This window comes from Dama dama, chromosome 9 (assembly GCF_033118175.1).
Source record: "Dama dama isolate Ldn47 chromosome 9, ASM3311817v1, whole genome shotgun sequence".
NCBI lineage: Eukaryota > Metazoa > Chordata > Mammalia > Artiodactyla > Cervidae > Dama > Dama dama.
The window spans coordinates 14,385,851-14,413,780 of record NC_083689.1 but is presented as its reverse complement, the minus strand read 5'-3'; the positions used below and the strand labels follow the sequence as shown (position 1 = coordinate 14,413,780).

General features: G+C 41.9%; 1 protein-coding gene across 4 annotated transcripts in view; it reads right to left on the bottom strand.

Moving 5' to 3' along the window:
* LOC133061822 (adhesion G protein-coupled receptor E2-like) overlaps window positions 1-27,930 on the bottom strand; it is a 63,251-nt gene that overhangs the window by 30,002 nt on the left and 5,319 nt on the right. For 3 of the 4 annotated variants that reach the window (XM_061150049.1, XM_061150048.1, XM_061150050.1), the window contains exons 5-14: window positions 25,335-25,466; window positions 23,637-23,783; window positions 23,504-23,550; window positions 23,313-23,390; window positions 22,731-22,908; window positions 6,913-7,020; window positions 6,510-6,730; window positions 6,140-6,319; window positions 4,339-4,536; window positions 3,829-4,064 (exon numbers count right to left, since the gene is read on the bottom strand). In XM_061150049.1, coding sequence (XP_061006032.1) covers window positions 3,829-4,064; window positions 4,339-4,536; window positions 6,140-6,319; window positions 6,510-6,730; window positions 6,913-7,020; window positions 22,731-22,908; window positions 23,313-23,390; window positions 23,504-23,550; window positions 23,637-23,783; window positions 25,335-25,466 — 1,525 coding nt within the window. The remainder of the gene's footprint in view (window positions 1-3,828; window positions 4,065-4,338; window positions 4,537-6,139; window positions 6,320-6,509; window positions 6,731-6,912; window positions 7,021-22,730; window positions 22,909-23,312; window positions 23,391-23,503; window positions 23,551-23,636; window positions 23,784-25,334; window positions 25,467-27,930) is intronic. The other variant, XM_061150051.1, reaches the window with a different exon arrangement.

The window sequence follows — 27,930 nt, the reverse complement described above, 5'->3', positions numbered from 1 at the left end:
TAGCACAGAGAACTCTATTCAATATCCTATGATAAAGCAGGTTGCTGATAAACACATGAAAAGATGCTCAACATCACTCATTATTAGAGAAATGCAAATCAATAGTACAATGAGGTATCAGCTCACACTGGTCAGAGTAGCCATCATCAAAATTCCACAAACAGTAAATGCTGCAGAGGGTGTAGGGAAAAGGGAACCTTCTTGCACTGTTGGTGGGAATGTAAATTGATAGAGACACTATGGAGAATAGTATGGAGATTCCTTAAAAATCTAGGAAATAAAACAAACATATGACCCAGCAATCTCACTACTGTGCAATTACCCTGAGGAAACCATAATTTAAAAAGACACATGTAGCCCAGTGTTCACTGCAGTGCTATTTACAATAGCCAGGACATGGAAGCAACCTAGATATCCACTGACAGATGAATAGATAAAGAAGTTGGGATATATATGTACAATGGAATCTTACTCAGCTGTAAAAAGAATGAATTTGAATTAGTTGTAGTGAGGTGGATGAACTTAGAGGCTGTTACCCAGAGTGAAGTAAGTCAAAAAGAGAAAACCAATATCATATAGTAATGCAGTTATATGGAATCTAGAAATATAGTACTGATGGAATTATTTGCAGGGAAGGAATGGAGATGCAGAAGTGGAGAATGGAATTGTGGATACAGTGAGGGAAGAATAAGGTGGGATACTGAGAAAATAGCGTTGACATATATACACCACCATCTGTACAACAAATAGCTGATAAGAAGTTGTTGTAATAACACAGGGAGCCCAGCCTGGTGCTCTGTGATGGCCTGGAGGGGTGGGATGGGGGAAGGCAGGGAGACTCAAGGAGGGGTGGTGGCATATATGTATGTAATTATGGCTGATTCACACTGTTGTATGGCATAACCAACACAACATTGTAAAGCAATTATCCTCCAATTTAAACAAATGCATAATTGAAAAGAATATTAGAAAGAATATATATGCATTTGTTCATATACAACTGAATCAGTCTGTTGTACAGAAGAAATTAACACAACATCGTAAATCAACTATATTTAAGTTTGAAAATAAACCAAAGAAATGATGAAATACTTGATATAGGCCAGTAATTAATATAATGCCCTTTGGGAGGATGTGATTTTTTATTCTGAGAAGAGTGAAAATCATTTTCACTTAAGATGGATGACTGCATCCCATAAGGTAGATACAAAAAGTATATTGCTGTTAGTGATGGATATATGGATATCTTCTTCAAATATGTGTAGAAATATGTACATAGTTCTAAGGAGCCCAAGGAGTGGATTCTAGAAGTTATTAAATTTTTGCCTGTTGACTGCAGTAACATCCTGCTTTGTTCTGCTTTGTAGTATCATCTTGACCCTATAGACTTTTCTTCCTTGAAAGTTGGCTTCATGTCATGACTTTATGATAATACAATGCCATTTTTTCTGAAAAAGCATTACCTGGTATTTTCAATGCCAATATTAATAAAATAAAACGTTTCAAAAAAAGGTAAAATATTTGAATATGTGTTTCTCTAAAGAAAATATGCAAATGGTCAATAAGCAGGTGAAAAGATGCTCAACATCAATAGTCATTGGAGAAATTGCAAATTGAAACCACAATGAAATTTGACTCCATTCTCATTAGGATAGCTAAATTTTTAAACATAGGATATAACTATTGATAATAACATGGAGAAACTGAAACCCTCATATATTGCCAGTTGGGATGTAAAATTGTCCAGAAGCTTTGGAAAACAAGTGGTGGTTTGTCAGAAGGCTAACCAGATCTTCCATTTGACCCCAGGATTCTACTTGTAGAGTAGATATATAACCAGGAAAAATGAAACTTGTACATATATGTTTGTAGTGATCTCATTCATAATAGCTTTACAAAAAGATAAATAATCTAAATGTCTATCAGCTGATGGATGGATAAACAAAATGTGGCATATCCATATAATGGAATATTATGTGCAAAATGATAACAACAAAAACAACAACAAAAAGTGAGGTTGTGATACACACTATGGTATGAATGAACCTTGAAATCTTCAGGCTAAGTAAAAACATCCACATGTTTTTTAAGTAAAAAGACCACATGCATAATTGCATTTACATGAGACATCCAATAGAGACAGAAAGTAGATAAGCATTTGTCAGGGGTTGGGGCAGAGGAGTGGGTAGAAGGAATGAGAAGTGAATTTTACTGTGCATGAGGTTTTTTTGGGGAGTTGAAAATGTAATATTAAACATTGATGTGATTAAACAAAATGTGATGTATTAAACAAAAATGTGATGATAGCTGCACTACTCTGTGACTATTCTAAAAACCACTGATTTGTACACTTTCAAAGGGTGAATTTTGCAGTGAGTGAGTGAAAATTGCAGTGAGTCAGTCAGGTCTGACTCTTTGTGACCCCCTGGGCTATTCAATCCAGGGAATTCTCCTGGCTAGAATACTGGTGTGGTAGCCTTTCCCTTCTCCAGGGTTTCTTCCCAACCCAGGGATCGAACCCAGGTCTCCCACATCTCAGGCAGATTCTTTACCAGCTGAACCACAAGGGAAGCCCTACAGTATATGTAGTATATGTCAATAAAAATGCAAAAACATTGTCTAGTATTAAAAGCTGAATATAAAAGTGTAAACTAAGAAGCTTGAATCTGAATTTGAATTCAGCTCAGCTACCTACTAAACTGAATTAAACTGTGCACATTTCTGCATTTACTTAAACTATTTGTGCCTCAGGTTTCTTATCTGTAAAGTGGGGTGAATTACAGTGTCTACCTCATAGTATTGGTATGAGGATTAATTGAATTACCATACATTAAAAAATGGTTAGAAAAATGCATTGGGACAAAGTAAGCACCTTGTAAATGCTAAATTATGATACAGTCTATTATTTTAATTATTTATATCAGTTCTACTATTACAAATGAAAGATTGAAACATCCTACAGAATTAGGACAAAAAACAGGTTATATTTTTCTAAATGATGCCCTAAGCACTTCCTTTGATTTCCTCTTTTTTATTTCATGAACAGAGGTTGAAGGCATTCTCCTTAATTATTATCCTCCACCAAAGATGCCCTAGGGATTTTTACTTAGTGTCTGTACAATATGATCTGTCATAATCAAATACTACATTTGTTCTACAACACATGATTGTGCTGGAGAGATAAGAACAGATGGAATTTGTCAGGAAGCAAATGCTTCCTGTGTGCTGTTTTGGATCTGTCGGGAACCCTCTGGCCCTTATTGATTCCTGAATATTCAGGAATTAAGAGGAGAGGCACGCCTTTCCCGGGGCTGAGGAATCCCGGCATTTCTCATTACAGTGATAAGTACCCTCTTCCTTTTTATGAGCCATATGGTAAAAGGTGATTGTTTGCAACTCTCTCTTTGATAGGGATCATCTTATGTTTTGTAAGCCTGGAATTTTAATCTTTATCTTTACTGAGAATAACTACAGTATATATGCCCACGCCATGTTGATTAAAACACCTTTGCTTCATCAGAGCTTTGGTCCCCGTGTCTTTCTTTCTTTCTATTCCTTCTCTCTCTCTCTTTCTGGCTAATTCCTTGGAGGGCAGAGGCCCGCTGAGCTCACGTTCTTGCCCAGGCTTCTAAGACCCTCTCGAGAAGGCGCACTGTGCCTTCACCCACTCGAGAGGGCGCCTGGTGCCTATGTGCAGCAGCGCGAGCCCTAAGATCAGGACTCTATTGGCTTTCCACGTAAACCAGGGGATAACAGCCTCTTTCTCTCTCTTACTCTCCGGACCACCAGGCTCTGGTCCATTAAAGGACCAACAGGAATTTAATTTACCTGGTGGGTGTCCCATAAAGACGAGGCCTGGATGCTGCAGAAATGGCCACAATCACAGCTGGGACTCCATAGCCCACAGGGAACATGGCCTTCTTCATGAACCTGTTGACACTGGAGTAGTTGACCACCATCAGGTTGCGTGCAGAGAGGAAGAGGTGCAGGCCCACCAGCAGCATCCAGGTGAAGGAGGCCAGGTAGAGATAGTGTAAGGCACCCGCGATGATGGCGCACAGCACCTGGGGGAGGAGGAAGGTGTCACCAGGCGGGACTGTCTGGCTGGAGCACGGCCCCAGCACTTCTATAACTTGCCACTAGAGAGAATTTTGATGTATATGAAGGGGCTGTCAACAGAATGTTTGTCTTCTAGTTGTGGCAGTCAATGTGAAACTGGTTACTTACCAACTTAACCTTACCTGGAATCCAAGTCATTTTATTAAAGTGTCCAAAGCAGTGTGTCTCCATGAACTCACAATCCCCTGGGGCAGGAGTATTTTGGAAACATATACGAACCTTGTTCTCAGTTCTGTCAATGGCTGTGAGGAAGAGCAGGTGGGCCAGGAAGAGGCAGAGCGAGAGCTGCAGGTGGAGCGAGGTGCTGGTGTTCTGGATGGCTTTGCACAGAAGGAAGGTGAGGGCCGCCAGGAGGAGGCACAGCAGAGAGAGGCTGAGTCCCACGTAGGTGATCACAGTCAGTGCGGGATCCTCCTCCTGGGACCCAGCAGAGAGGAGGCCACAGTCACGCTTTCCTGCTCTGAGTAATGACCCTTCCACCATTTTTGTTTTCAGACATAGAAAAATCAGGAGGAGAAGACCCAGATAGAGTTGGTATATTTGTGGATAGCTTTCTCCAGGTTCTGAATGTTAGAATTTTATGGGATCTGAATGGTTAATTCAGTCCCTGGAAGGACAGAGGGACAGGAGACTCTTTAGTCAAGAACAAACTCTGGAACTCACAAGGGTTTATTTTCCTGTAGGCTTCTGAGCATGACTCAGCCTCCCAGTTACCACAATAGGTACACAGAGGCATGAAACTTCATGCTGAGCATCACCCTCCATTCCCACCAGTGGTGGTGTGTGACAGAGTCTGTACCTGAGGCTCTCTGTCCAGGTATTAACCACCTGCCCTGGACGCCATTCACCCACCCCTGAAATATCCATTCTTGGAAGGGAACTAATGATTATAGATTAGAACTGAACCCTTGATGGAGGAAATTTACTGTATTTTGGCAATGATGGTAGAATAAAATTCATACTTTCTGCAGCCCCTCAGCACCCTGCTGTAAAGACCCCTGGGGTACACAGAATTTTAATTTGGCAACCACATCCTCATCCCCATCTTCTGCCAGATTTTCAGTCAGAAGCCAACCCAGGTGGTGCTGTGAAGAGAGTGTTGCAGGTGAAATTCATGTCTTCCATCAGCTGACTTAGAGAGTTTATCCTGGTTGGACCTGTTGTAACCAGAAGAGCCCTCAGAAGAGGTAGGCTCCTCTTGAAGAAAACGATTCAGAGTTTCAGAGAGTTCTGTCATAAGGGAGTTTCTCCTGCTGATCTCCAGACAGATTCACTGGTGCACTGTGAGAGGTCCCAGAGGAGAATTAGGACCAGAAAGAAGGCTGAGCACTGAAGAATTGATGGTTTTGAATTGTGATATAGAAGACCTCTGAGAGTCCCTTGGACAGCAAAGAGATCAAACCAGTCAGTCCTAAAGGAAATCAACCCTGAATATTCTTTGGAAGGGCTGATGCTGAAGCTCCAATACTTTGGCCCCTGATGCACAGAGTCCACTCATTGGGGAAGACCCTGATGCTGGGAAAGAATGAAGGCAAAAGGAGAAGGGGCAACAGAGGATGAGATGGTTGGGTGTATCACTGCCTCTGTGGTTATGAATCTGAGCAAAATATGGGAGATAGTGAAGGACAGGGGAGCCTGTCGTGCTTTAGTATATGGGATTGTAAGGTGTGGGACATGACTTAGCAACTGAACAACAGCAACAGATGAGAGGGAAAGCAGGCAACCATGGAACTGAGCCTGGTTCTCTGCTGCCAGAGATAAAGAAAACACTACCTCAGTCCTACTAACACCAAGAACTGAAATCTGCCAGAAACCAGGGAGTTAGGGGACAACCCCAACTTTCTGAGGAAAGGTTTATAAGACTTGTAGGAACCTGAACAGAAAGCTCATCTGAACCACGACTATTTGCTAGCTTGAAGAAACAATGAGATAATAATAAACTTATGTTTCTAAAGCTGCTGTGTGTGGGAATTTGTTACACAGCAGTAGCCCTTGAATGTTGCCTCTCTGAGGTTCTCACCTGAACACTGTAGTGGGCCATGAGGACGGCAAAGATGCTGAGGTGGGTGCACTGGCAGGTGGTGTTGTTGTCTCTGGTGCTGGTCACCCAGCAGCCTCTGGTGTCCCAGTGACCACTTCCATTCTGGCCACGCTCCCAGTAAACACAGTGCACCTTCTGTCTTGGCCCAGGGGTCACTGACTGTATTAACAGGAAGAGGAAGTAGGTGTGAGTTCGGGGTTCTGTTGCTCAGAAATTATGAGCCAAATCTGGCTTGTGAAGGGCTTTCCTAAAGAGTTTATGCACCCATGGTAGAGCCCGCTGAAGCCCAAGGCTGGGCCCAGGACTCAGGCCTGTTCCACACCCAAGACTCCACCCCACCTGGACTCACATGTTGGAAGACAAAGGTGACTGGGGATTTGAGGTTCTCAGCATCCTTGTTGGTGATAAAGGCAGATATGACATCTGACAGCAGTATGTGGGAGGTTTCCTGCAGCAAACCCCTGTGTGTCTCATGTAGATTTGCCGGTTCCTCAGCATCCAGGACCAAAGGGGCTTCAGCCAGGAATCTGTGCATCCCTGGAGTGGACAGGAGGCCCACCACAGCAAGACCTGCAGGACAAGACTAAGGTTGACATCTTGCAGTACCCGAAAGGACCTCTTCTTCTACGGATGAACTGTTTCCTTTTGACCCACGATAGCCCACACTTCCCTTTAAACTTCAATATTCCATTTGTCATATCATTGGGCATCTTGACACACAGTGAAGACTTACCCACTGTCTCAGCCATTACCTGAGTCACCAGAATCATGCACTGTATCCCAGGTCAGCATCATTTCAGTCCTATTCTGAGTCAAGGTGATATTCCTGTAGCTTGGCGCCTGCACCTCCAGTGACACTTCTATGAATTGTGGGAGTTAGGTTAGTAATTGTGATTGTTTTGATGGCTATAACACCATGTTGTTCAGTTGCTAAGTCATGTCCAACTCTTTGCAACCCCATGGACTGTTTCATGTCAGGCTTCCCAGTGCTTCACTAACCCGTGGAGTTTGATCAAATTCATGTCCATTGAGTCAGTGATTTCTATCATAACATAACATACATATACTCTGCTGCCTCTTTCTCCTTTTGCTTTCAATCTGTCCCAGCATCAGGGTGTTTTTCAATGACCTAAAAATATGACACAAATTTTTATGTAGTATATATGTTTAATTATTATGGGTGAAAAATGCACCTGAGGGGACTCAGGATTGGAAAGAGGATACTGGCCCTGGAGAGCTAAGGTGCATGTAAAAGGAGTGATTTCAATAAGCCCCAACTCTTGCACCTTGCCATCTGTAGAAAAAGTGTTAAATTCACTAAATTGAGATTTCTGCTTTTCTTTAATTAATAGTAATTCTTTGATGTTCCAACTATCTGGTTTTTGTTGTGAAACTTCTATAGATCCTGGCCTATCCTCTATCTCTGAGGCCTGAAGTTCTCAGAAAGTCCACTGAATAAAGCATAATACTCAACTTTCAGGCTGTGCATTGTTTCAGACATTATATTGTGACAATTAATGGACATGAGTTTGGGCAGACTCCCGGAGATAGTGGAGGACAAGGTAACCTGGCATGCTGCAGTCCATGGGGTCACAAAGAATTGGACATGACCGAGTGGCTGGACAACAGTTATTGCAATATCTACCTCAATAATTTCATTCAGTTAATTTAAAATGATGGCATAGCAACAGCTAAAGGTGGTACAATCTCAATTTTACAAGCTTATTTAGTAAGAGTGAAAACAGAAGACTATTAAAAGTGGCTACAAAGACAGGTGGTTCATCATGCTTAATGTTTCTATAACTTTTGGTAAGGCTTACATAAGATAAGTATATATTATGTTTTATTATATACAGCATATACCATATTATATATATTGTATATCAGATATACATTATGTGAAATCTTATTATGTGTATCAAATAATGGTATAATTATATACCATAATGGTATAATTTTATATGACATAACATCACATAACATAACATACACAAGATATATAACACAACATTACATAACGTAACAGACAAGAAATTAAAAGATGCTTGCTCCTTGGAAGAAAAGCTATGACAAACCTAGACAGCATATTATAAAGCAGAGCCATTAATTTGTCTACAAAGGTCCCTCTAGTCAAAACTATGTTTTTTTCAGTAGTCATGTATAAATGTGAGAGTTGAACTATAAAAAAAGCTGAGCACCGAAGAATTGATGCTTTTGAACTGTGGTGTTGGAGAAGATTCTTGAGTCCCTTGGACAACAAGAAGATCAAACCAGTCAATCCTAAAGGATATCAGTCCTGAATATTCATTGGAAGGACTGATGCTGAAGCTGAAACTCCAATACTTTGGTCACCTGATGCGAAGAACTGATTCATTGGAAAAGAATCTGATGCTGGGAAAGACTGAAGACAGGAGGAGAAGGAGATGACAAGGAATGAGATGGTTGGATGACATCACCAACTTGATGGACATGAGTTTGAACAAGCTCCGGAAGTTGGTGATGGATGGGGAAACCTGGTGTGCTGAAGTCCACGGGGTCGCAAAGAGTCGGACACAACTGAGCGACTGAACTGAACTGAAGTATAACGTTACCCATAATATTTGTTATACATTATAATGGAGCTTCCCTGGCGGCTCAGTGGTAAAAAATTGGCCTGCAATGCAGAAGGTGGAGGAGATGTGAGTTCAATCCTTGGGTCAGGAAGATCCCCTGGAGGAAGCCATGGAAACCCACTCCAATATTTTTGCCTGGAGAATCCCATGGACAGTGGAGCCTAGAGGGCTACAGTCCATGGGATCACAAAGAGCTGGACAGGACTAAAGCGACTTTCCATGCACACACATGCATGATAATGGTACACATAGGTATGAAAACCAGCAGAACCCCAAACCCTGCCCACAAGAACAGTGATTCTTCCATGTTCCCTGCCTCTTGTAGGAAAGCTGGTTTCTCAAGCCTCCCTGAGATACAGATGATCAGGCTGAAGCAGTTAATGATTAGAACAATAGAGTCACAGAATCTGTCTGTGTCTGACGCACATTCCTGAGCTGTTTTGCAAATACTATAACTGCCACCAGAGGGAAAATGCTAACTGCATGATGACCAGACTGTAGCTATGACATAAGCTATTCCATTGATGGCTAGTAAAATTCCAAGAACTGACCTCAAGAGAATAGAATTAACAGTATTGCTCTTCACAGTCTACATTTTTGTGGGCCTCAAAATAATTGTAGCTTTCTCTGCCCACGTATGTAAGTGAGCAACTAGAATTATCTGCAAAGTGATGCTACAGACCCCCACTGACATATTCTGGTCAAACATGTCCCTATGTCAGCATGAAACAATTGCAGAAGATGAACCTTCATCTCTTACCCCATAGAAATGGAATGATGTTTACCGATAAAGAAATTAGTAAGCAGCTTTTTAACCCTTTCCTGCTTGCCAGTTTCTGTTCCCTTTAAAACTTACTTTATGAGGTTACATAAAGTAATCCTTATGAAATTACAAAATGAGATTCATTATGTAACATTGAACTAACTCCTGACTTGTGCTTTAGTGAATACACACAATACCTTGCCCAACCTGTTCTGATTCTTTCCTCAGATTAAAAGAAGTAGGAATGAAGAATTAAGTTAAAGTATGATTAGCTCTCTACCCCCAGGAATGCCCTGAACAATTCTTCAAGCAGACCACATGGGTGAGATATTTAATACTATCTGAAGAAAGACCACAAAGAGTCAGCCAGCCTGTAGGTAATGGAAAATGATGCAGAGCTAAACTTCCTGCCTTGATGACTCACTGAAATTCTTCTACTTTTTGCCCTTTAAAATTTACCATTGGTTTAAGTTGGTAAGCTGTGCCTGACTCTTTTGGCCCCATGGACTGTAGTGTGCTAGGCTCCTCTGTCCATAGGATTTTCCAGGCAAGAATACTGGAAAAGGGTTGCCATTTCCTTCTCCAGGGGATTTCCTGACCCAGGAATTGAACCTGGGTCTCCTACATTGCAGGCAGATTCTTTACCAACTGAGCAACAGATCCCACATAAAGAACTACCATGGCTGAATTTAAAAAAGAATGATACAGTGCCATTTGCAGCACCAAGGATGGATCTAAAGATTGTCATACTCATTCATTCATTGAGTGAAGTATGTCTGAAAGAGAAGGAGAAATATGACAACTCTTATATGTGGAATCTAAAAATAAATGATACAAATGAACTTATTTACAAATCATATACAGACTCATAGCCTTAGAAAATGAATTTATGATTGCTGGAGGGGAAGGATGAGGGGAAAGGATAGTCAGGGAATTGGGGAAGGACATGAGCACACTGCTATATTTTAAATGGGTAACCAAGGACCCACTGTATAGCACAGTGATCTCTTCCCAATGTTATGTGGCAGCCTGGGTGGGAGGGGAGTCAGGGAGAATGGACGTGTATACATATGGCTGAGTTTCTTTGTTGTTCACCGAAACTTTTACAGGATTGTTAACTGGCTATGTCTGTGTGTGTTAGTCACTCAGTCATGTTCGATTCTTTGTGACCCCATGGACTGTAGCCTGTATGCTCCTCTTTCCATGAAATTCTGTACACAGGATACTATAGTGGATTGCTATTTCCTTCTCCAGGATATCTTTCTGACCCAGGGATCGAACCAAGGTCTTCTACATTACAAGCATATTCTTTACCATCTGAGCCACCAGGGAAATCTGTTAAGTGGCTATAGTACAATATAAAATAAAAAGTTAATTAAAAAAAAAAACAAACTGTCATGACTGAACAGAATCTTGGAAGCAGATTGTGGGGATGCAAGGACACACTTTCTCCCAAGATTGCCAATCTTTTGATTAAAGTAACATTTCCTTTCTATAAGCAGCTGCCTCTGGAGTATTGGTTTTTGAGCAGTGAACACAGAACTTGAGTTTGGTAACATGTACACCATCTGCATTTAGAGGATTATTAGAAAACTAAGATCGTGGCATCTGGTCCCATCACTTCATGGGAAATAGATGGGGAAACAGTGGAAACAGTATCAGACTTTATTTTTTTGGGCTCCAAAATCACTGCAGATGTTGATTGCAGCCATGAAATTAAAAGATGCTTACTCCTTGGAAGGAAAGTTATGACCAACCTAGATAGCATATTAAAAAGCAGAGACATTACTTTGCCAACAAAGGTCCATCTAGTCAAGGCTATGGTTTTTCCAGTGGTCATGTATGGATGTGAGGGATGGACTGTGAAGAAAGCTGAGCGCCAAAAAATTGATGCTTTTGAACTAAGGTGCTGGAGAAGACTCTTGAGAGTCCCTTGGACTGCAAGGAGATCCAACCAGTCCATCCTAAAGGAGATAAGTTTTGGGTGTTCATTGGAAGGACTGATGCTGAAGCCAAAACTCCAATACTTTGGCCACCTGATGCGAAGAGTTGACTCATTGGAAAAGACCCTGATGCTGGGAGGGATTGAGGGCAGGAGGAGAAGGGGACGACAGAGGATGAGATGGCTGGATGGCATTACAGACTGAATGGACATGTGTTTGAGTAAACTCAGGGAGTTTGCAATGGACAGGGAGGCCTTCATGGGGTCGCAAGGAGTCAGACATGACTGAGCGACTGAACTGAACTGAACTGAGAAACTACAAACAAATTACTTAACTATAGTATAATCCCTGACAGTTAATATATATATATATATATATATATAATGCTAGTGCTTGACTTGGGCTTCCCTTGTGACTCATTTGGTAAAGAATTGGCCTGCAATGTGGAAGACCTGGGTTCGATCCCTGGGTTGGGAAGATCCCCTGGAGAAGGGAAAAGCTACCCACTCCAGTATTCTGGCCTAGAGAATTCCATGGACTGAATAGTCCAGGAGAAGCAAAGAGTCTGACATGACTGAGCCCCTTTCACTTTCTGTGCCTGACTTAAGTTTTAAACTGTCCACACATTCATTTCAAAGAGGCACCCACTTCAAATACAGTTAACACATTGCTGGTCAGGGGAGGAGGGGGCTAGATAAAGAGGCCACCTCCCCCTTTTGAGGCTCCTTTGTTTTAGCAGTCTTCATTGACTGCAATAACTGACCACTTATGCTGCTTGTTCTTATCTCTTCCCATACTTTAAATTTTGGCTCTTATGTTTTCAATTCACCAAAAAAGAGTGATCACGCCCAAATCCTATGCCCCCACCCTCCACCCTCCATGACAATTAAAGCAGCACTCCAAGCTCCCCTCTGTCTCCCCCTTGTAATTTCACTGTGTGGCTTCAAGCGTGCTGTGTCACTTAGGTTCTTTGAGGAATAGCTGCCCTGGACTCTTTGTATGGTACCTTAAAATAAAGACTGCATAGAAACCAAAAAAAAAAAAAAAAAAACAAAACAAAAAAAAAAAACAAAAAAAACACACAACAACCCCAAACCTATGGGGCACTGTAAAGGCAGTGCTAAGGGGAAGGTTCATAGCATTACAGGCTTACCTCAAGAAACAAGAAACAAGTCAAATAAATAACCTAACTGTACACCTAAAGCAACAAGAAAAGGAAGAAATGAAGAACCTGAGGGTTAGTCGAAGGAAAGAAATCTTAAAAATTAGGGCAGAAACAAATGCAAAAGAAACTAAAGAGACCATAGCAAAAATCAACAAAGCTAAAAGCTGGTTCCTTGAAAAGATAAATAAAATGGACAAACCATTAGCCAGACTCATCAAGAAACAAAGGGAGAAGAATCAAATCAACAGAATTAGAAATGAAAATGGAGATGTCACAACAGAAAACATAGAAATAAAAAGGATTATAAGACACTATTATAAGCAATAATGCCAATAAAATGGACAACTTGGAAGAAATGGACAAATTCTTAGAAAAGTATAACGTTCCAAAACTGAACCAGGAAGAAATAGAAGATCTTAATAGACCCATCACAAGCACGGAAATAGCTACTGTAATCAGAAATCTTCTAACAAACAAAAGCCCAGGACCAGATGGCCTCACAGCTGAATTCTACCAAAAATTTAGAGAAGAGCTAAGAGCTATCCTACTCAAACTTTTCCAGAAAATTGCAGAAGAAGGTAAACTTCAAAACTCATTCTATGAGGCCACCATCACCCTAATTCCAAAACCAGACAAAGATGCCACAAAAAAAGGAAACTACAGGCCAATATCACTGATGAACATAGATGCAAAAATCCTTAACCAAATGCTAGCAAACAGAATCCAACAGCATATGAAAAGATCATACATCATGATAAAGTGGGCTTTCTCCCAGGGATGCAAGGATTCTTCAATATCCACAAATCAATCAATGTGATACACCACATTAACCAATTGAAAGATAAAAACCATATGATTTATCTCTGGACTTTCTATTCTGTTCAATTGATATATATTTCTGTCTTTGTGCCAGTACCATACTGTCTTGATAACTGTGGCTTTGTAGTAGAGTCTGAAGTCAGGCAGGTTGATTCCTCCAGTTCCATTCTTCTTTCTCAAGATTACTTTGGCTATTCGAGGTTTTTTGTATTTCCATACAAATTGTGAAATTATTTCTTCTAGTTCTGTGAAAAATACCGTTGGTAGCTTGATAGGGATTACATTGAATCTATAGATTGCTTTGGGTAATATAGCCATTTTGACAATATTGATTCTTCCAATCCATGAACACGGTATGTTTCTCCATCTATTTGTGTCCTCTTTGATTTCTTTCATCAGTGTTTTATAGTTTTCTATGTATAGGTCTTTTGTTTCTTTAGGTAGATATACTCCTAAGTATTTTATTCTTTTTGTTGCAATGGTGAATGGTATTGTTTCCTTAATTTCTCTTTCTGTTTTCTCATTGTTAGTGTATAGGAAAGCAAGTGATTTCTGTGTGTTAATTTTATATCCTGCAACTTTACTATATTCGTTGATTAGCTCTAGTAATTTTCTGGAGTCTTTAGGGTTGTCTATGTAGAGGATCATGTCATTTGCAAACAGCGAGAGTTTCACTTCTTCTTTTCCTATCTGGATTCCTTTTACTTCTTTTTCTGCTCTGATTGCTGTGGCCAAAACTTCCAACACTATGTTGAATAGTAGTGGTGATAGTGGGCACCCTTGTCTTGTTCCTGATTTCAGGGGAAATGCTTTCAATTTTTCACCATTGAGGGTAATGCTTGCTGTGGGTTTGTCATATATAGCTTTTATTATGTTGAGATATGTTCCTTCTATTCCTGCTTTCTAGAGAGTTTTAATCATAAATGGATGTTGAATTTTGTCAAAGGCTTTTTCTGCATCTATTGAGATAATCATATGGTTTTTATCTTTCAATTTGTTAATGTGGTGTATTACATTGATTGATTTGCGGATATTAAATAATTCTTGCATTCCTGGGATAAAGTCCACTTGGTAATTATGTATGATTTTTTAAAATATGTTGTTGGATTCTGTTTGCTAGAATTTTGTTAAGGATTTTTGCACCTATGTTCATCAGTGATATTGGCCTGCAGTTTTCTTTTTTTGTGGCATCTTTGTCTGGTTTTGGAATTACGGTGATGGTGGCCTCATGGAATGAGTTTTGAAGTTTACCTTCTTCTGCAATTTTCTGGAAGCGTTTGAGTTAGGTAGGTGTTAGCTCTTCTCTAAATTTTTGGTAGAATTCAGCTGTGAAGCCATCTGGTCCTGGGCTTTTGTTTGTTGGAAGAATTCTGATTACAGTTTCAATTTCCTTGCTTGTGATGGGTCTGTTAAGATCTTCTATTTCTTCCTAGTTCAGTTTTGGAAAGTTATACTTTTCTAAGAATTTGTCCATTTCTTCCAAGTTGTCTATTTTATTGGCATATCGTTGCTGATAGTAGTTTCTTATGATCCTTTGCATTTCAGTGTTGTCTGTCGTGATCTCTCCATTTTCATTTCTAATTTTGTTAATTTGGTTCTTCTCTCTTTGTTTCTTAGTGAGTCTTGCTAACGGTTTGTCAATTTTGTTTATTTTTTCAAAAAACCAGCTTTTAGCTTTGTTGATTTTTGCTATGGTCTCTTTAGTTTCTTTTGCATTTATTTCTGCCCTAATTTTTAAGATTTCTTTCCTTCGACTAACCCTGGGGTTCTTCATTTCTTCCTTCTCTAATTGCTTTAGGTGTACTGTTAGGTTATTTATTTGACTATTTTCTTGTTTCTTGAGGTAAGCCTGTAATGCCATGAACCTTCCCCTTAGCACTGATTTTACAGTGTCCCATAGATTTTGGGTTGTTGTGTTTTCAAAGACAACCTCTTTAACAAGTGGTGTTGGGAAAACTGGGCAACCACTTGTAAAAGAATGGCACTAGAACACTTTCTAACACCATACACAAAAATAAACTCAAAATGGATTAAAGAACTAAATATAAGACCAGAAACTATAAAACTCTTACAGGAGAACATAGGCAAAACACTCTCCGAGATAAATCACAGCAGCATCCTCTACGACCCACCCCCCAGAGTATTGGAAATAAAAGCATAAATAAACAAATGGGACCCAATTAAACTTAAAAGCTTTTGCACAAGAAAGGAAACTATAAGCAAGGTAAGAAGGCAGCCCTCAGATTGGGAGAAAATGATAGCAAACGAAGCAACAGACAAAGGATTAATCTGAGAAATATACAAGCAACTCCTGCAGTTCAATTCCAGAAAAATAAATGACCCAATCAAAAAATGGGCCACAGAACTAAGCAGACATTTCTCCAAAGAAGACAGACAGATGGCTAACAAACACATGAAAAGATGCTCAACATCACTCATTATCAGAGAAATTCAAATCAAAACCATAATGAGGTACCATTACATGCCAGTCAGGATGGCTGCTATCCAAAAGTCTACAAGCAATAAATGCTGGTGAGGGTGTGGAGAAAAGGGAACCCTCTTGCGCTGTTGGTGGGAATGCAAACTAGTACAGCCGCTATGGAGAACAGTGTGGAGAATCCTTAAAAAACTGGAAATAGAACTGCCAAATGACCCAGCAATCCCACTCCTGGGCATAGACACTGAGGAAACCAGATCTGAAAGGGAAACGTGCACCCCAATGTTCATCACAGCACTGTTTATAATAGCCAGGACATGGAAGCAACCTAGATGCCCATCAGCAGACGAATGGATAAGGAAGCTGTGGTACATATATACCATGGAATATTACTCAGCCATTAAAAAGAATACATTTGAATCAGTTCTAATGAGATGGATGAAACTGGAGCCCATTATACAGAGTGAAGTAAGACAGAACGATAAAGACCAATACAGTATACTAATGCATATATATGGAATTTAGAAAGACGGTAATGATAACCCTATATGCAAAACAGAAAAAGAAACACAGATGTACATAACAGACTTTTGGCCTCTGTGGGAGAAGGCGAGGGTGGGATGTTTCGAGAGAACAGCATTGAAACAAGTATATTATCTATGATGAAACAGATCACCAGCCCAGGTTGGATGCATGAGACAAGTGCTCAGGGCTGGTGCACTGAGGAATCGGGTGGAGAGGGAGGTGGGAGAGGGGATCGGGATGGGGAATACATGTAAATGCATGGCTGATTCATGTCAGTGTATGACAAAAACCACTACAATATTGTAAAGTAATTAGCTTCCAACTAATGAAAGTAAATGGAAAAAAAAAACCACATATGATTATGTCAATAGATTCAGAAAAAGCCTTTGACAAAATTCAACATCCATTTATGATAAAAACTCTCCAGAAAGCAAGAATAGAAGGAACATATTCAACATAATAAAAGCTATATATGACAGACCCATAGCCAACATTATCCTCAATGGTGAAAAATGAAAGCATATCTCCTAAAGTCAGAAACAAAGCAAGGGTGCCCACTCTCACCACTACTATTCAAAGAATAAAAGGAATCAAGATTGGAAAAGTAGAAGTAAAACTCTCACTGTTTGCAGATGACATGATCCTTTACATAGAAAACCCTAAAGACTCTACCAGAAAATTACTAGAGCTAATCAATGAATATAGTAAAGTTGCAGGATATAAAATTAACACACAGAAATTCCTTGCATTCCTATACACTAACAATGAGAAAACAGAAAGAGAAATTAGGGAAACAATTCCATTCACCATTGCAATGAAAAGAATAAACTACTTAGGAATATATCTACACAAAGAAACAAAAGACATATATGTAGAAAACTATAAAACACTGATGAAAGAAATCAAAGAGGACACAAATAGATGGAGAAATATACCATTTTCATGGGTTGACAGAATCAATGTAGTGAAAATGAGTATACTACCCAAAGCAATCTATAGATTCAATGTAATCCCTATCAAGCTACCAACGGTATTTTTCACAGAAATAGAAGAAATAATTTCACAATTTGTATGGAAATACAAAAAACCTCAAATAGCGAAAACAATCTTGGGAAAGAAGAACATAACTGGAGGAATCAACCTGCCTGATTTCAGGCTCTACTACAAAGCTGCAGTCATCAAGATAGTATGGCACTGGCAGAAAGACAGAAAGACAGATCAATGGAACAAAATAGAAAGTCCAGAGATAAATCCATGCCCCTATAGACACCTTATGTTTGACAAAAGAGGCAAGAATATACAAAGGATAAAAGACAATCTCTTTAACAAATGGTACTGAGAAAACTGGTCAGCCACTTGTAAAAGAATGAAACTAGAACACTTTCTAACACCATACACAAAAATAAACTCAAAATGGAGTAAAGATCTAAATGTAAGACCAGAAACTATAAAACTCCTAGAGGAAAACATAGGCAAAACATTCTCCGACATAAGTCACAGCAGGATCCTCTATGATCCAACCACCCAGAGTAATGGAAATAAAAGCAAAAATAAAGAAATGGGACATAATTAAACTTAAAAGCTTTTGCACAATGAAGGAAACTATAAGCAAGGTGAAAAGACCTGCCTTCAGAATGGGAGGAAATAATAGCAAATGAAGCAACTGACAAAGAATTAGTCTCAAATATACAAGCAACTCCTTCAGCTCAATTCCAGAAAAATAAATGACTCAATCAAAAAATGGGCCAAAGATCTAAACAGACATTTCTCCAAAGAAGACATACAGATGGCTAACAAACACATGAAAAGATGCTCAACATCCCTCATGATCAGAGAAATGCAAATCAAAACCACAATGAGGTACCATTACACGCCAGTCAGAATGGCTGCTATCCAAATGTCTACAAGCAATAAATGCTGGAGAGGGTGTGGAGAAAAGGGAACCCTTACACTGTTGGTGGGAAGGCAAACTAGTACAGCTGCTATGGAGAACAGTGTGGAGAATCCTTAAAAAACTGGAAATAGAACTGCCATATGACCCAGCAATCCCACTCCTGGGCATACACATTGAAGAAACCAGAACTGAAAGAGACACATGTACCCCAATGTTCATCGCAGCACTGTTTATAATAGCCAGGACAAGGAAGCAACCTAGATGTCCATCAGCAGACGAATGGATAAGGAAGCTGTGGTACATATACACAATGGAATATTACTCAGCTATTAAAAAGAATACATTTGAATCAGTTCTAATGAGGTGGATGAAAATGGAGCCATTATACAGACTGAAGTAAGCCAGAAAGAAAAACATGAATACAGCATACTAACACATATATATGAAAATCGGAAAGATGCTAATCATAACCCTATATGCGAGACAGCAACAGAGATGCAGATGTATAGAACAGTCTTTTGGACTCTGTGGGAGAAGGCAAGGGTGGGATGATTTGAGAGAATAGCATTGAAACATACATATTATCACATATGAAACAGATCACCAGTCCAGGTTCGATGCATGAGACAGGGTGCTCAGGGCTGGTGTACTGGGATGACCCAGAGGGATGGGGTGGGGAGGGAGGTGGGCGGGGCGTTCAGGAAAGGGAACACATGTACACCCATGGCATATTCATACCAATGTATGGAAAAAACCACTGCAATATTGTAAAGTAATTAGCCTCCAATTAAAATAAATAAATAAAAAAAAACACTAAAGTAGTATTTTAGTATAAGTACAGTATAATATAACTTAAGTAGGCTTCCCAGGGGGCTCCGTGGGTAAAGAACCTGCCTGCCGATGCAGGAGACACAGGTTCAATCCTTGGGTGGAGAAGATCTCCTGGATCAGGAAATGGCAACCCACTCCAGTATTCTTACCTGGAACATCCCATGGACAGAGGAGCCAGGCGGGATACAGTCCATGGGGTTACAAGAGTTGGACACGACTGAGCACACACACATATATTCAAAGTATTTCATGATGTATACTTACACAATAAAATCATTCACTGTCTAAAAGTAGAAAAGAAAAACAAAAAAGCCCCGAAAACACTGCATTTTCCCCTACCACAATCCAGTTTCAGTAGGTTGGCTTAACTGCAAGAAGAGGAGGTGACTCAAGTCTGGTTAGATAACAGAACCGCAAGGACCAGTCCAACCACAACAGTGATTACAATAGGGTGAGACCAGCACAAGCAACAATCTAGATGAAATGGACATTCCTACAGACACACAAACTACAAGAGTAACCGAAGAAGAAGCAGAAAATCTGAACAGACCTATAACTAGTAGGGAGACTGAATAAGAAATCAAAATGTCCCCAAATGCAAAGCCCAGATTAGAATTCTACCAAGCATTTAAGGAAGAATTAACATGAATTTTTGCAAACTCTTACAAAAAATAGAAGAGGAAAAAACACAATCAAAATAATTCCATAAGACCACCATTACCCAGAAAGCAAAACCAGATAAAGACATCACAAGAAAATAAAACTATAGATCAGTATCTCTTATGAGCATGAATGCAAAAATCTTTAACAAAATATTAAGGACAAATTTACTCAAGGAGTTTCAAAACTTGTATACAGAAAACTACAAATGATTGTTTAAAGAAATTGAAAACAGTCAATAAGTGGAAAGACATCCAGTGTTTATGGATGGGAAGATAATATTTGAAGATTGCAATATTCCCCAAAGTGATCTGCAAACTCAATGCAATACTAATAATGCTATGACAGCATTTAATTAGTTTTTGCAGAAATGGAAAATTTCATCCCCAAATTTGTATGGTATTGAAGAAACACAAATACTCAAACAATCTTGAAAATGAAAAACAAAGTTGGAATATTCATCTTCCTGATATGAAAACTGACTACTAACCTACAGTATTCAAAACAGTATGATACTGGCATAAAGATAGACATATAGACCACCACAACAGAATTGAGAGTCCAGGAATAAACACATAGGTCTATGGTTAACTGATTTTCAACAATTGATGCCAAAACCATTCAGTGGGAGAAAGAATAGTCTCTTCCATAATATCTGGCTATATATCCAGAAAAAAAGGCTGTTGGACCCATACCTCACACAATACACAGAAATGAGTTCAAAATGGGTCAAAATGTATATTTATAAGCTAAAACTAGAACAGAAGAAAACATAAGGGTAAATCTGCATGATCTTTGATTTGGAAATGGATTATTAGATGTGTTAAAAATGCACAAGCAACAAAAGAAACAATAAATAAAATGGACTCTATCAAAATTTAAAGCATATTTAAGCATATGTCCATCAAAGTGAAAAGACTATGAAGTAAGTGGAAAGATGATCTACAGAGTGGGAGATCATATCTGCAATTCACATATATCACACGGTCTACTAGTAGAATATACGAAATACATTATATAAATAAAGAAGTCTTATATATAAAGAATTCTTACATATATATATATATATACTCACATATGAGTATATATATATATGATATATATAAAGAACTCTTACAGCTCAACAGACAAATGCCAAATAACTAAATTTAAAAATAGGCACATGATGGAGGGTTGCTGGCCATCTATTGCTTATAACTTGTACTTTCACTATGGTGACCTGGGTTCAATCCCTGATCAGGGAATTAAGATCCTGCATGCTGCATGTCATGGCCAAAAGAAAAAAAAATAGACAAAAGGACTTGAATAGATAGACATATTTCCAAGAAAGATACAAAATTGCTCAACAATGACATAAAAAAATATTAAACATCCTTAGGTATTAGAGAAATACAGGTTAAACCATGATGCAATCTGTCCTGACAGCTACTAGAATGGCTATAATGAAAGGAAAAAGAAAAAAAAAAAGAAGCAACAGGTGTCACTGACAATTAGGAGATTGGAACCCTTGTACATTGCTGTTGACAATGGAAAATAGAAAAATAGCCGCTTTGGGAAAATAGGTAGTTTTTCAAAAAGTTGAAAATAGAACTACCACATAACTCAGCAATACCACTCCTAGCTTTGTGACCCAAATGAATGAAAATAGATATTCAAGCCAATACTTATACATCAATATGCACAGTAGCACTGTTCACAACAGTCAAAAGGTAGAAACAACCCAAAAGTTTATAGGAAATATAATATATTTATTTCTATTTACAAGAACTATCCAGGATGGAAACCCATAGGGGCAGAAAGCCAATAACTGATTGCCAGGGCTGAAGGAAAGGAGAAATTTGTGACTGTTTAGTGGACAGAGAATACCTTTGATATTATGAAAATGTTTTAGAAATAGAGGTGAAGGTTATACACCTCTGCGAATACACTACTACATGTCTCCAAATTGTACACACTGATTAAAATGGTGAATTTATATTAAGTGCATTTCAACTTAATAAAACAAATCAGACTTAAACAGCAAATAATACTAGATTTATACACTTCCAAACTTAATACCTTGTTTTCTTTTGAAAAAAAAAAAAAAAGTGAAAGTGTTAGTGACTCAGTTGTCTGACTCTACGCAATCCCATGGACTGTAGCCCACCAGACTCTTCTGTCCTTGGAATTCTCCAGGCAGGAATACTGGGAGTGAATTACCACTTCCTTCTTCAGGGGCTATTACTGACCCAGGGATCAAATCCAGGTATCCTGCATTGCAGGCAGATTCTTTACCATCTGAGCTACCAGGTGGTCTTGTTTTGAAGCCATTTATATTTTATCATAAATTCTTCCGTATAATTATTTCCTTTGCTGATACTTCATTTTACAATGACAGTTTGGTTTTTCATTTCTTTTTAACCTTTTTTTCTCTCTGTTTTTCACTGAAGTACAATTGAACTAGAATATTATAATAGTTTCAGGTGTACGATACAATGATTTGATATTATCATACATTATACAATGATCACCACACTAACTCTAGTTACCATTCATTTCCACATATTATTGACTACATTCCCTATGCTGAACATTCTGGGTGGTGGTTTAGTCACTACATCGTGTCTGACTTTTGCGACCCCCTGGACTGTAGCCCTCCAGGCTAATCTGTCCATGGAATTTCCCACACAAGAATACTGGAGCAGGTTGCCATTTCCTTCTTCAGATTCGGTACCTTACATCCCTTTATTTATTTTACAACTACAAGTTTGTCCCTATTAATCCCTCTCAACTATTTTGCTGTTAACCTTTTATTTTAATTTGTTTAAGAGATTAACTGGGAGATATAAGCATGGTCACTTTGCTCTAGTGATATTGGAAGAGCAAGGAGGCAGGGAACAAGCAAAGCAGGACCTTGCGGTCAGGCTCAGGTACTGACTTACCTATGCCTGCAGATGAACTGAAGGTCCATGACCCTTTAGGCAGTGCCTTGCTCACCCCTCTCAGGACATTTTCCAGGCCAAAGAGCAGGTTAGTGACCACAAAGCGCTGCTCTGATAAGGGCAGGGTTTTCAGGTCCCTGGGGTTCTCCAGCAGATCACCCATCTCCTGTAGGAGGTCCTGGGGGGATGGGGACACAAAGCCCATGCATCTGAGAGGCCATATGAAGGTATGACCCAGTCACAGAGAACAGACTAAAGAGACTGGGTGATACAGGTGGTATGGGATGCGATTCCCTGGGTAATTTTTGCCCCTGCAATCCAGCCACTCAGAAGTCAAGCTTTTTCATTAGTGTCAAGGATGATGTAAACCCAATATCCAGAAATAGGGAAAGGAAAGGGCATTAGTAGGTGTGCCGTGGTGTTCAATAGTCACTACACATGTCCACTCTTCCCACCCACCCTGTGGGAGAGGTGGAGCCTCGGAGAGAGCGCCTTTGTTGTTGGGGTGTCCCCTTCCAGACCAAAGTTTCCCAAGGCTTCTATGGGATGCTTCCCCCTGCCTCCCTTGGGTCCCGCCCTTACCCGAACAGTGTTCAGGACAGAGGCCGAGCTGAAGTTTCTGCCCAGATCCTGGATTCTTTTAAAGAAGTGAGAGAGCGCCTGGGGGAGAAGACAAGGTGGTCAGAGAGCCTCATGTGAGTGTGGGAGCTTGGAGGAAATGAACGGGCTTTGCGGAGAGATTTCCTGCTGACTGTCACTTTGGGGCCACTCACCTGGCTCTTGATTCCAGGGGGAGCAGTCCAGGTGGGGAAGGGGATCTCTGCAGGGGACGGGGGAGCAGTTCATTAGGTGTGGCTGCATCTGTGTTTGCTGTGGGTGGGTCTTAGATCAGGGCAGGACAAGTACCTTCGCAGATGGTGGTCATTTGCTTATCTCGGAATCCAGGTTTAGGCACCCAGCCTTGGCGGCAGTGGCACATGTATGAACCCACAGTGTTGACGCAGACAGTGGAGTTGTCACACTGATGCTTCCCGGAGCTGCACTCGTCCACATCTGGGGACACAAAGAAGGGAGTCAGGCTCTGCCCCGGTCTGATAAGGTTCCTCTCCTCGCTGTGCCCCCTTACTTTCCAATTAGTGCTTCCTTCCTCCCAGGAAGTGATGCCACCTCCTGGAATCAAGGACAGCACATCCTTGAGTAGTGGACGCTGTGAATATATATAGGAAGTGTGTAGAGTTCTGACAGACAGCAGATGAGACAAGTACAGCTTGTGAAAATACTGAAATATCCTCTTTCCAGTTGGTAATTAGCTGTTGCCTGGGGTCCCTGGGAGCCTTCCGCTTGGTACCCCAGCTCCTTCTCTAAGACCCCCCACCCCTCCAAGATCTTTTCACATTTAACCTCAAAATGCTTAACACCTTACACAGCAGGGGACCCCCAGTGATCTTTCTATTTGGTTTGTGTGGGTACCAGTGAGTATGTGACAAGATGTTTTGAGTGTGGGTCTCCAAGAGTGTAGCAGCTGAGCTCCAGACCTTTACAGACTGTGTTGTTTGAGCCTTTGGGGGACCCAGGGATAGGCTTCCAGCAGGGGTAGCAGCATCCCTCAAAGCTGCCAATGAAGCTGAGGCAGTGGGCGGAGCTGTGGCATGGGTTTCTCCCAGAGGTGCATTCATTCTCTAAGGAAAAAGCCAGATCAGAGCTACCCCTCTTCACTCACTGCACCCATTCTTCATACCCCTTCTCAGATTTCTTAGCACTGCTCTCTGGGGACACCCTCTCTCTGCAAGCTACCTGGCCTGCTGGGATACAAATATGTGATGGCATTTTCTAATGTAAAAGTTCCATAAGCTCAGATCCTCCCTGCAGGGTGGACAGGGCACAACTTTGTGGGTGCAGGTGTGATCCCAGACCAAGCTGAGTTCCTTCACGTCTGGTGCAGGAGGCTCTGTGGGGGCACCTTTGATGGGCTCCTAACCAGGGAGGCTGTAGCACTGATCATGGCCCACGGGTGATGTGGTGAGTGATGGGGAGGCACCACTGCCATCCGTAGCTGCATCCCTGCCTTCATTAGAACAGAACTCAGAGGACCAGTCTTGTCCAGTCCAGGTCTCCCAGCTCCTCACTGTCTGCACTGAGGACACACCTCTCCTCATAGTGCTGCTGCCTCTTCATTGCCAAAGCTTGTCATGGCAGCTACCCTTAACATGACTCCAGCTGGGACATTGTCCCTATTTTTAAGAAGAAAAATGAGGCAAAGATAGAAACTGAGTCATGGAAGCTCAACTCCCTCATCAAGGCGCTTACTCACATTCTCCTTAGCCCTGGACTGAGGTTCCCCCTCTGAAAGCCAGAGGTGACACTTCCCTCTGATCCTATGTGACAGATGAGGAAGGGATGAGGTCTGGGATGTTCTGGGATGTTCAGACTAAGTCCCTGGTCTGTGGTGGGACCATTCATGGAGACAATCCTTGGGCAGGGCCCCGGCAGGCCCTTGGTGTCACAGGAACCTGAGTCTTGTCTCCCTCTTTCTTGGGGTCCCTGAACCACCTCAGCTCCTTCCCCAGCTGCAGGCCCACCTCACACTGTCTTCCAAGGGTTTACCTGTGCAATCCCTCGGGTCCTCTGGGTTAAACTCCAAGCCGGGTGGGCACTGGCAGGTGTAGCTGCCCTTGGTGTTGATGCAGATGCTGCGGCCTTTACAGACTCTGGGTCTGTGCTGACATTCGTCCACGTCTGCAGGGGGAAGGAGAGCCTTGCGGATGCCTGTGGCTGTGGACAGACTTCCAGCCTGGGTGTCATCCACGTTTCTTGGTATAGAAGCATCCAGAAGGGCCTGATCTCTCTTCTTTGGTAAGTGGGGGCCATTCCTCATTCATATGGAGGTATCCTATGGATGAGCATGGTGACCCGGAATTTCTGTTGTCTAGAAGTGGCCAGAAGTGGCCCAAATTACCCAGTCTGCCATCTCTGACTCTGTGAGCCTCCCTGGGAAGCTCCCAGCTGGGATGGTGACATCACAGCTGCCCGTGTCCCAGGCTAAAGATTTGGACAAAGGCCTGGGTGAGTCTTCTTGGGAACCGAGTACAGCTGTGTTCCCTGAGCAGAGCCCATCTTGGCTCCCGGTGATGCATTTTTCCTGACTTCCCCAGAGTGAATGCTGCCAGCTGAGTTCTCTTTGAATCCTGCTGACCCTGGCAGGACAGTGCTCTTCCATCCATGCTAACTCTGAGACTCCAGCTCCGTGGACATGGACAAAGACCCACCCCTGAGTCATGCAGCTCAAGGATAAGGCTTGTGGGCAGTTCCACAGAAAATGCGGGTGATGATAAAAAGGCCAAGGCCACCCGAGCAGTGGACACCAGGCTGTGCTGGACAGTGGGTTTGATGTCTGGCTAGTCAGCTTTAGGGCTGTGAAGGTGCCTTTATGTGATTCCCATGAAGGCGTCCCCCAGACTGGCAGGAAGTGATGAGAATCTGCAGCTGAGCAAGGCTTTTGATGGGCGAGGGCTGGGTGGCTGGAGCAGGGAGCAGGTGCTCATGGGTGAAGGGTGGCAGGTGTTTCTGTCATCTTGACACTTGGCCTCACACTAGAGATGTGGACATGTGCACACTGCTGGGTGGGGCTCAGCCCCCACCTTCTGTCCTCACATGGTCTGGGTCATTGTGCAGTCTGAGTTGACCTCCTTAGTAGAGGAAATGGTCTCTGGTGACAACCTATCATTGAGACCAGATGGAAACCTCTTCATTTACCTGACTCTTCCAGTGGGTTGGGGGTTGATGTCACCCTGCCACACCCCTGACACAACATCCTCCCAGGCCCCAGTCATCAGAGCTACCTTAGGTCCATGAACTGAAATTATGGGAGAGGGTCAGGTGGAGACTTGGGTGGGGAAATAAATGGAAGCTGAGCAGTTGAGATGTTGTGTCAGGGTGCCAGCAGGCATCTTCTCCAGGCAGTTTCCTTCAGGGTCATTGATGGCTGGGGACAGTGGAGCATTCCTTGAGTCTTCCTCCTCTCACATTTCTGGATGGAGCCCCAGACACCGTGACCCAGGGTCTCAGAGGCCCCAGTGGCGGCAGGTCTTCTCCCAGACAGCACTAACAATGGCAATGAGGACAGATAGTGTTCTGGACCACACGGTGCTGTGACCACACTGAGTATGGTGTGAATGTCACTTCCTCCTTTGTTTTAAGATGATAAGATGCCATGTGACAGTGGGATGTTCTGAACATCCAGAAGAGACCCTCTGCAGAGGTCCTGAGTGTTGGGGTTCAGAGAGGGTTGGGAGACTAGATAGGCACACAAGACAGCCGTCTGATGCCTGGAAAAGTTGAACAAGGAGCCCAGGGACCCAGCCTAGGTCTTCTCATAGCAGACCTCACAGCCTGGACATGGATGGACATGTACTTGGGTGCAGCGAGGGCTGGAATGCTTAGGTGGCGAGTGCAAGACAATCCAGCTAAGCCTGTCTCAGATCTAGGTCTTCAGGCAGAAGGTTTTGATGCAAACCAGCAGGCGGCTATCTCCCTGTCATCCACCTTGAGGTCTGTTGAGGTCCCCTCCCACTTCAGTCTTCTACATCTATGTCTCTGGAGGGTCTCACAACAATGGGTGAGCAGCCCGCTTAGTGCAGACCCACTGAGTGGGATCAATGATCACCACGTGCAGTTGTGCAGGTTGCTCACTGCACAAGAGTATCTGGCCAATGACGCAAATTGGGGAAAGAACGTCGACTCAATCTCCATTCCACAAACACACAGTCGGCCTGGAGATGAGGGACCTTTACTAATTTACTGAAGGCTCTGTCTTCTGACCAGGTCACGAGTTCAAGCACAACAGCCACCCACTGAGGCTGCTATGGGTTAGCAGAGACTCCACACAGGTGCAGGTCCCCTCTTCCCTCCCACCAGGGAGGCTCCGCTGCCCTCTGTCTGCAGGGCAGGAGGGAAGGGACTGGGCCCCAAGGTTGCTGGCTCTTCTCCCTGCAGCGGGGTGGGTCAAAGAACACTCTTCAGAGTCCTCTGAACCCTGAGCTCAGCATCCTTCTCACCTCCCACCCTCACTCTCCTCCCCACCCCATTCGCAGTATTCAGGTCTATCCCTGTTCATGGACCCCTCTCTGGAGTCCTGTCTGACCCACTTCTGACCCCCTGCCCCTTTCTCTACCTGCCTGCTCCCCCTGGAAGTGGGGAAAAG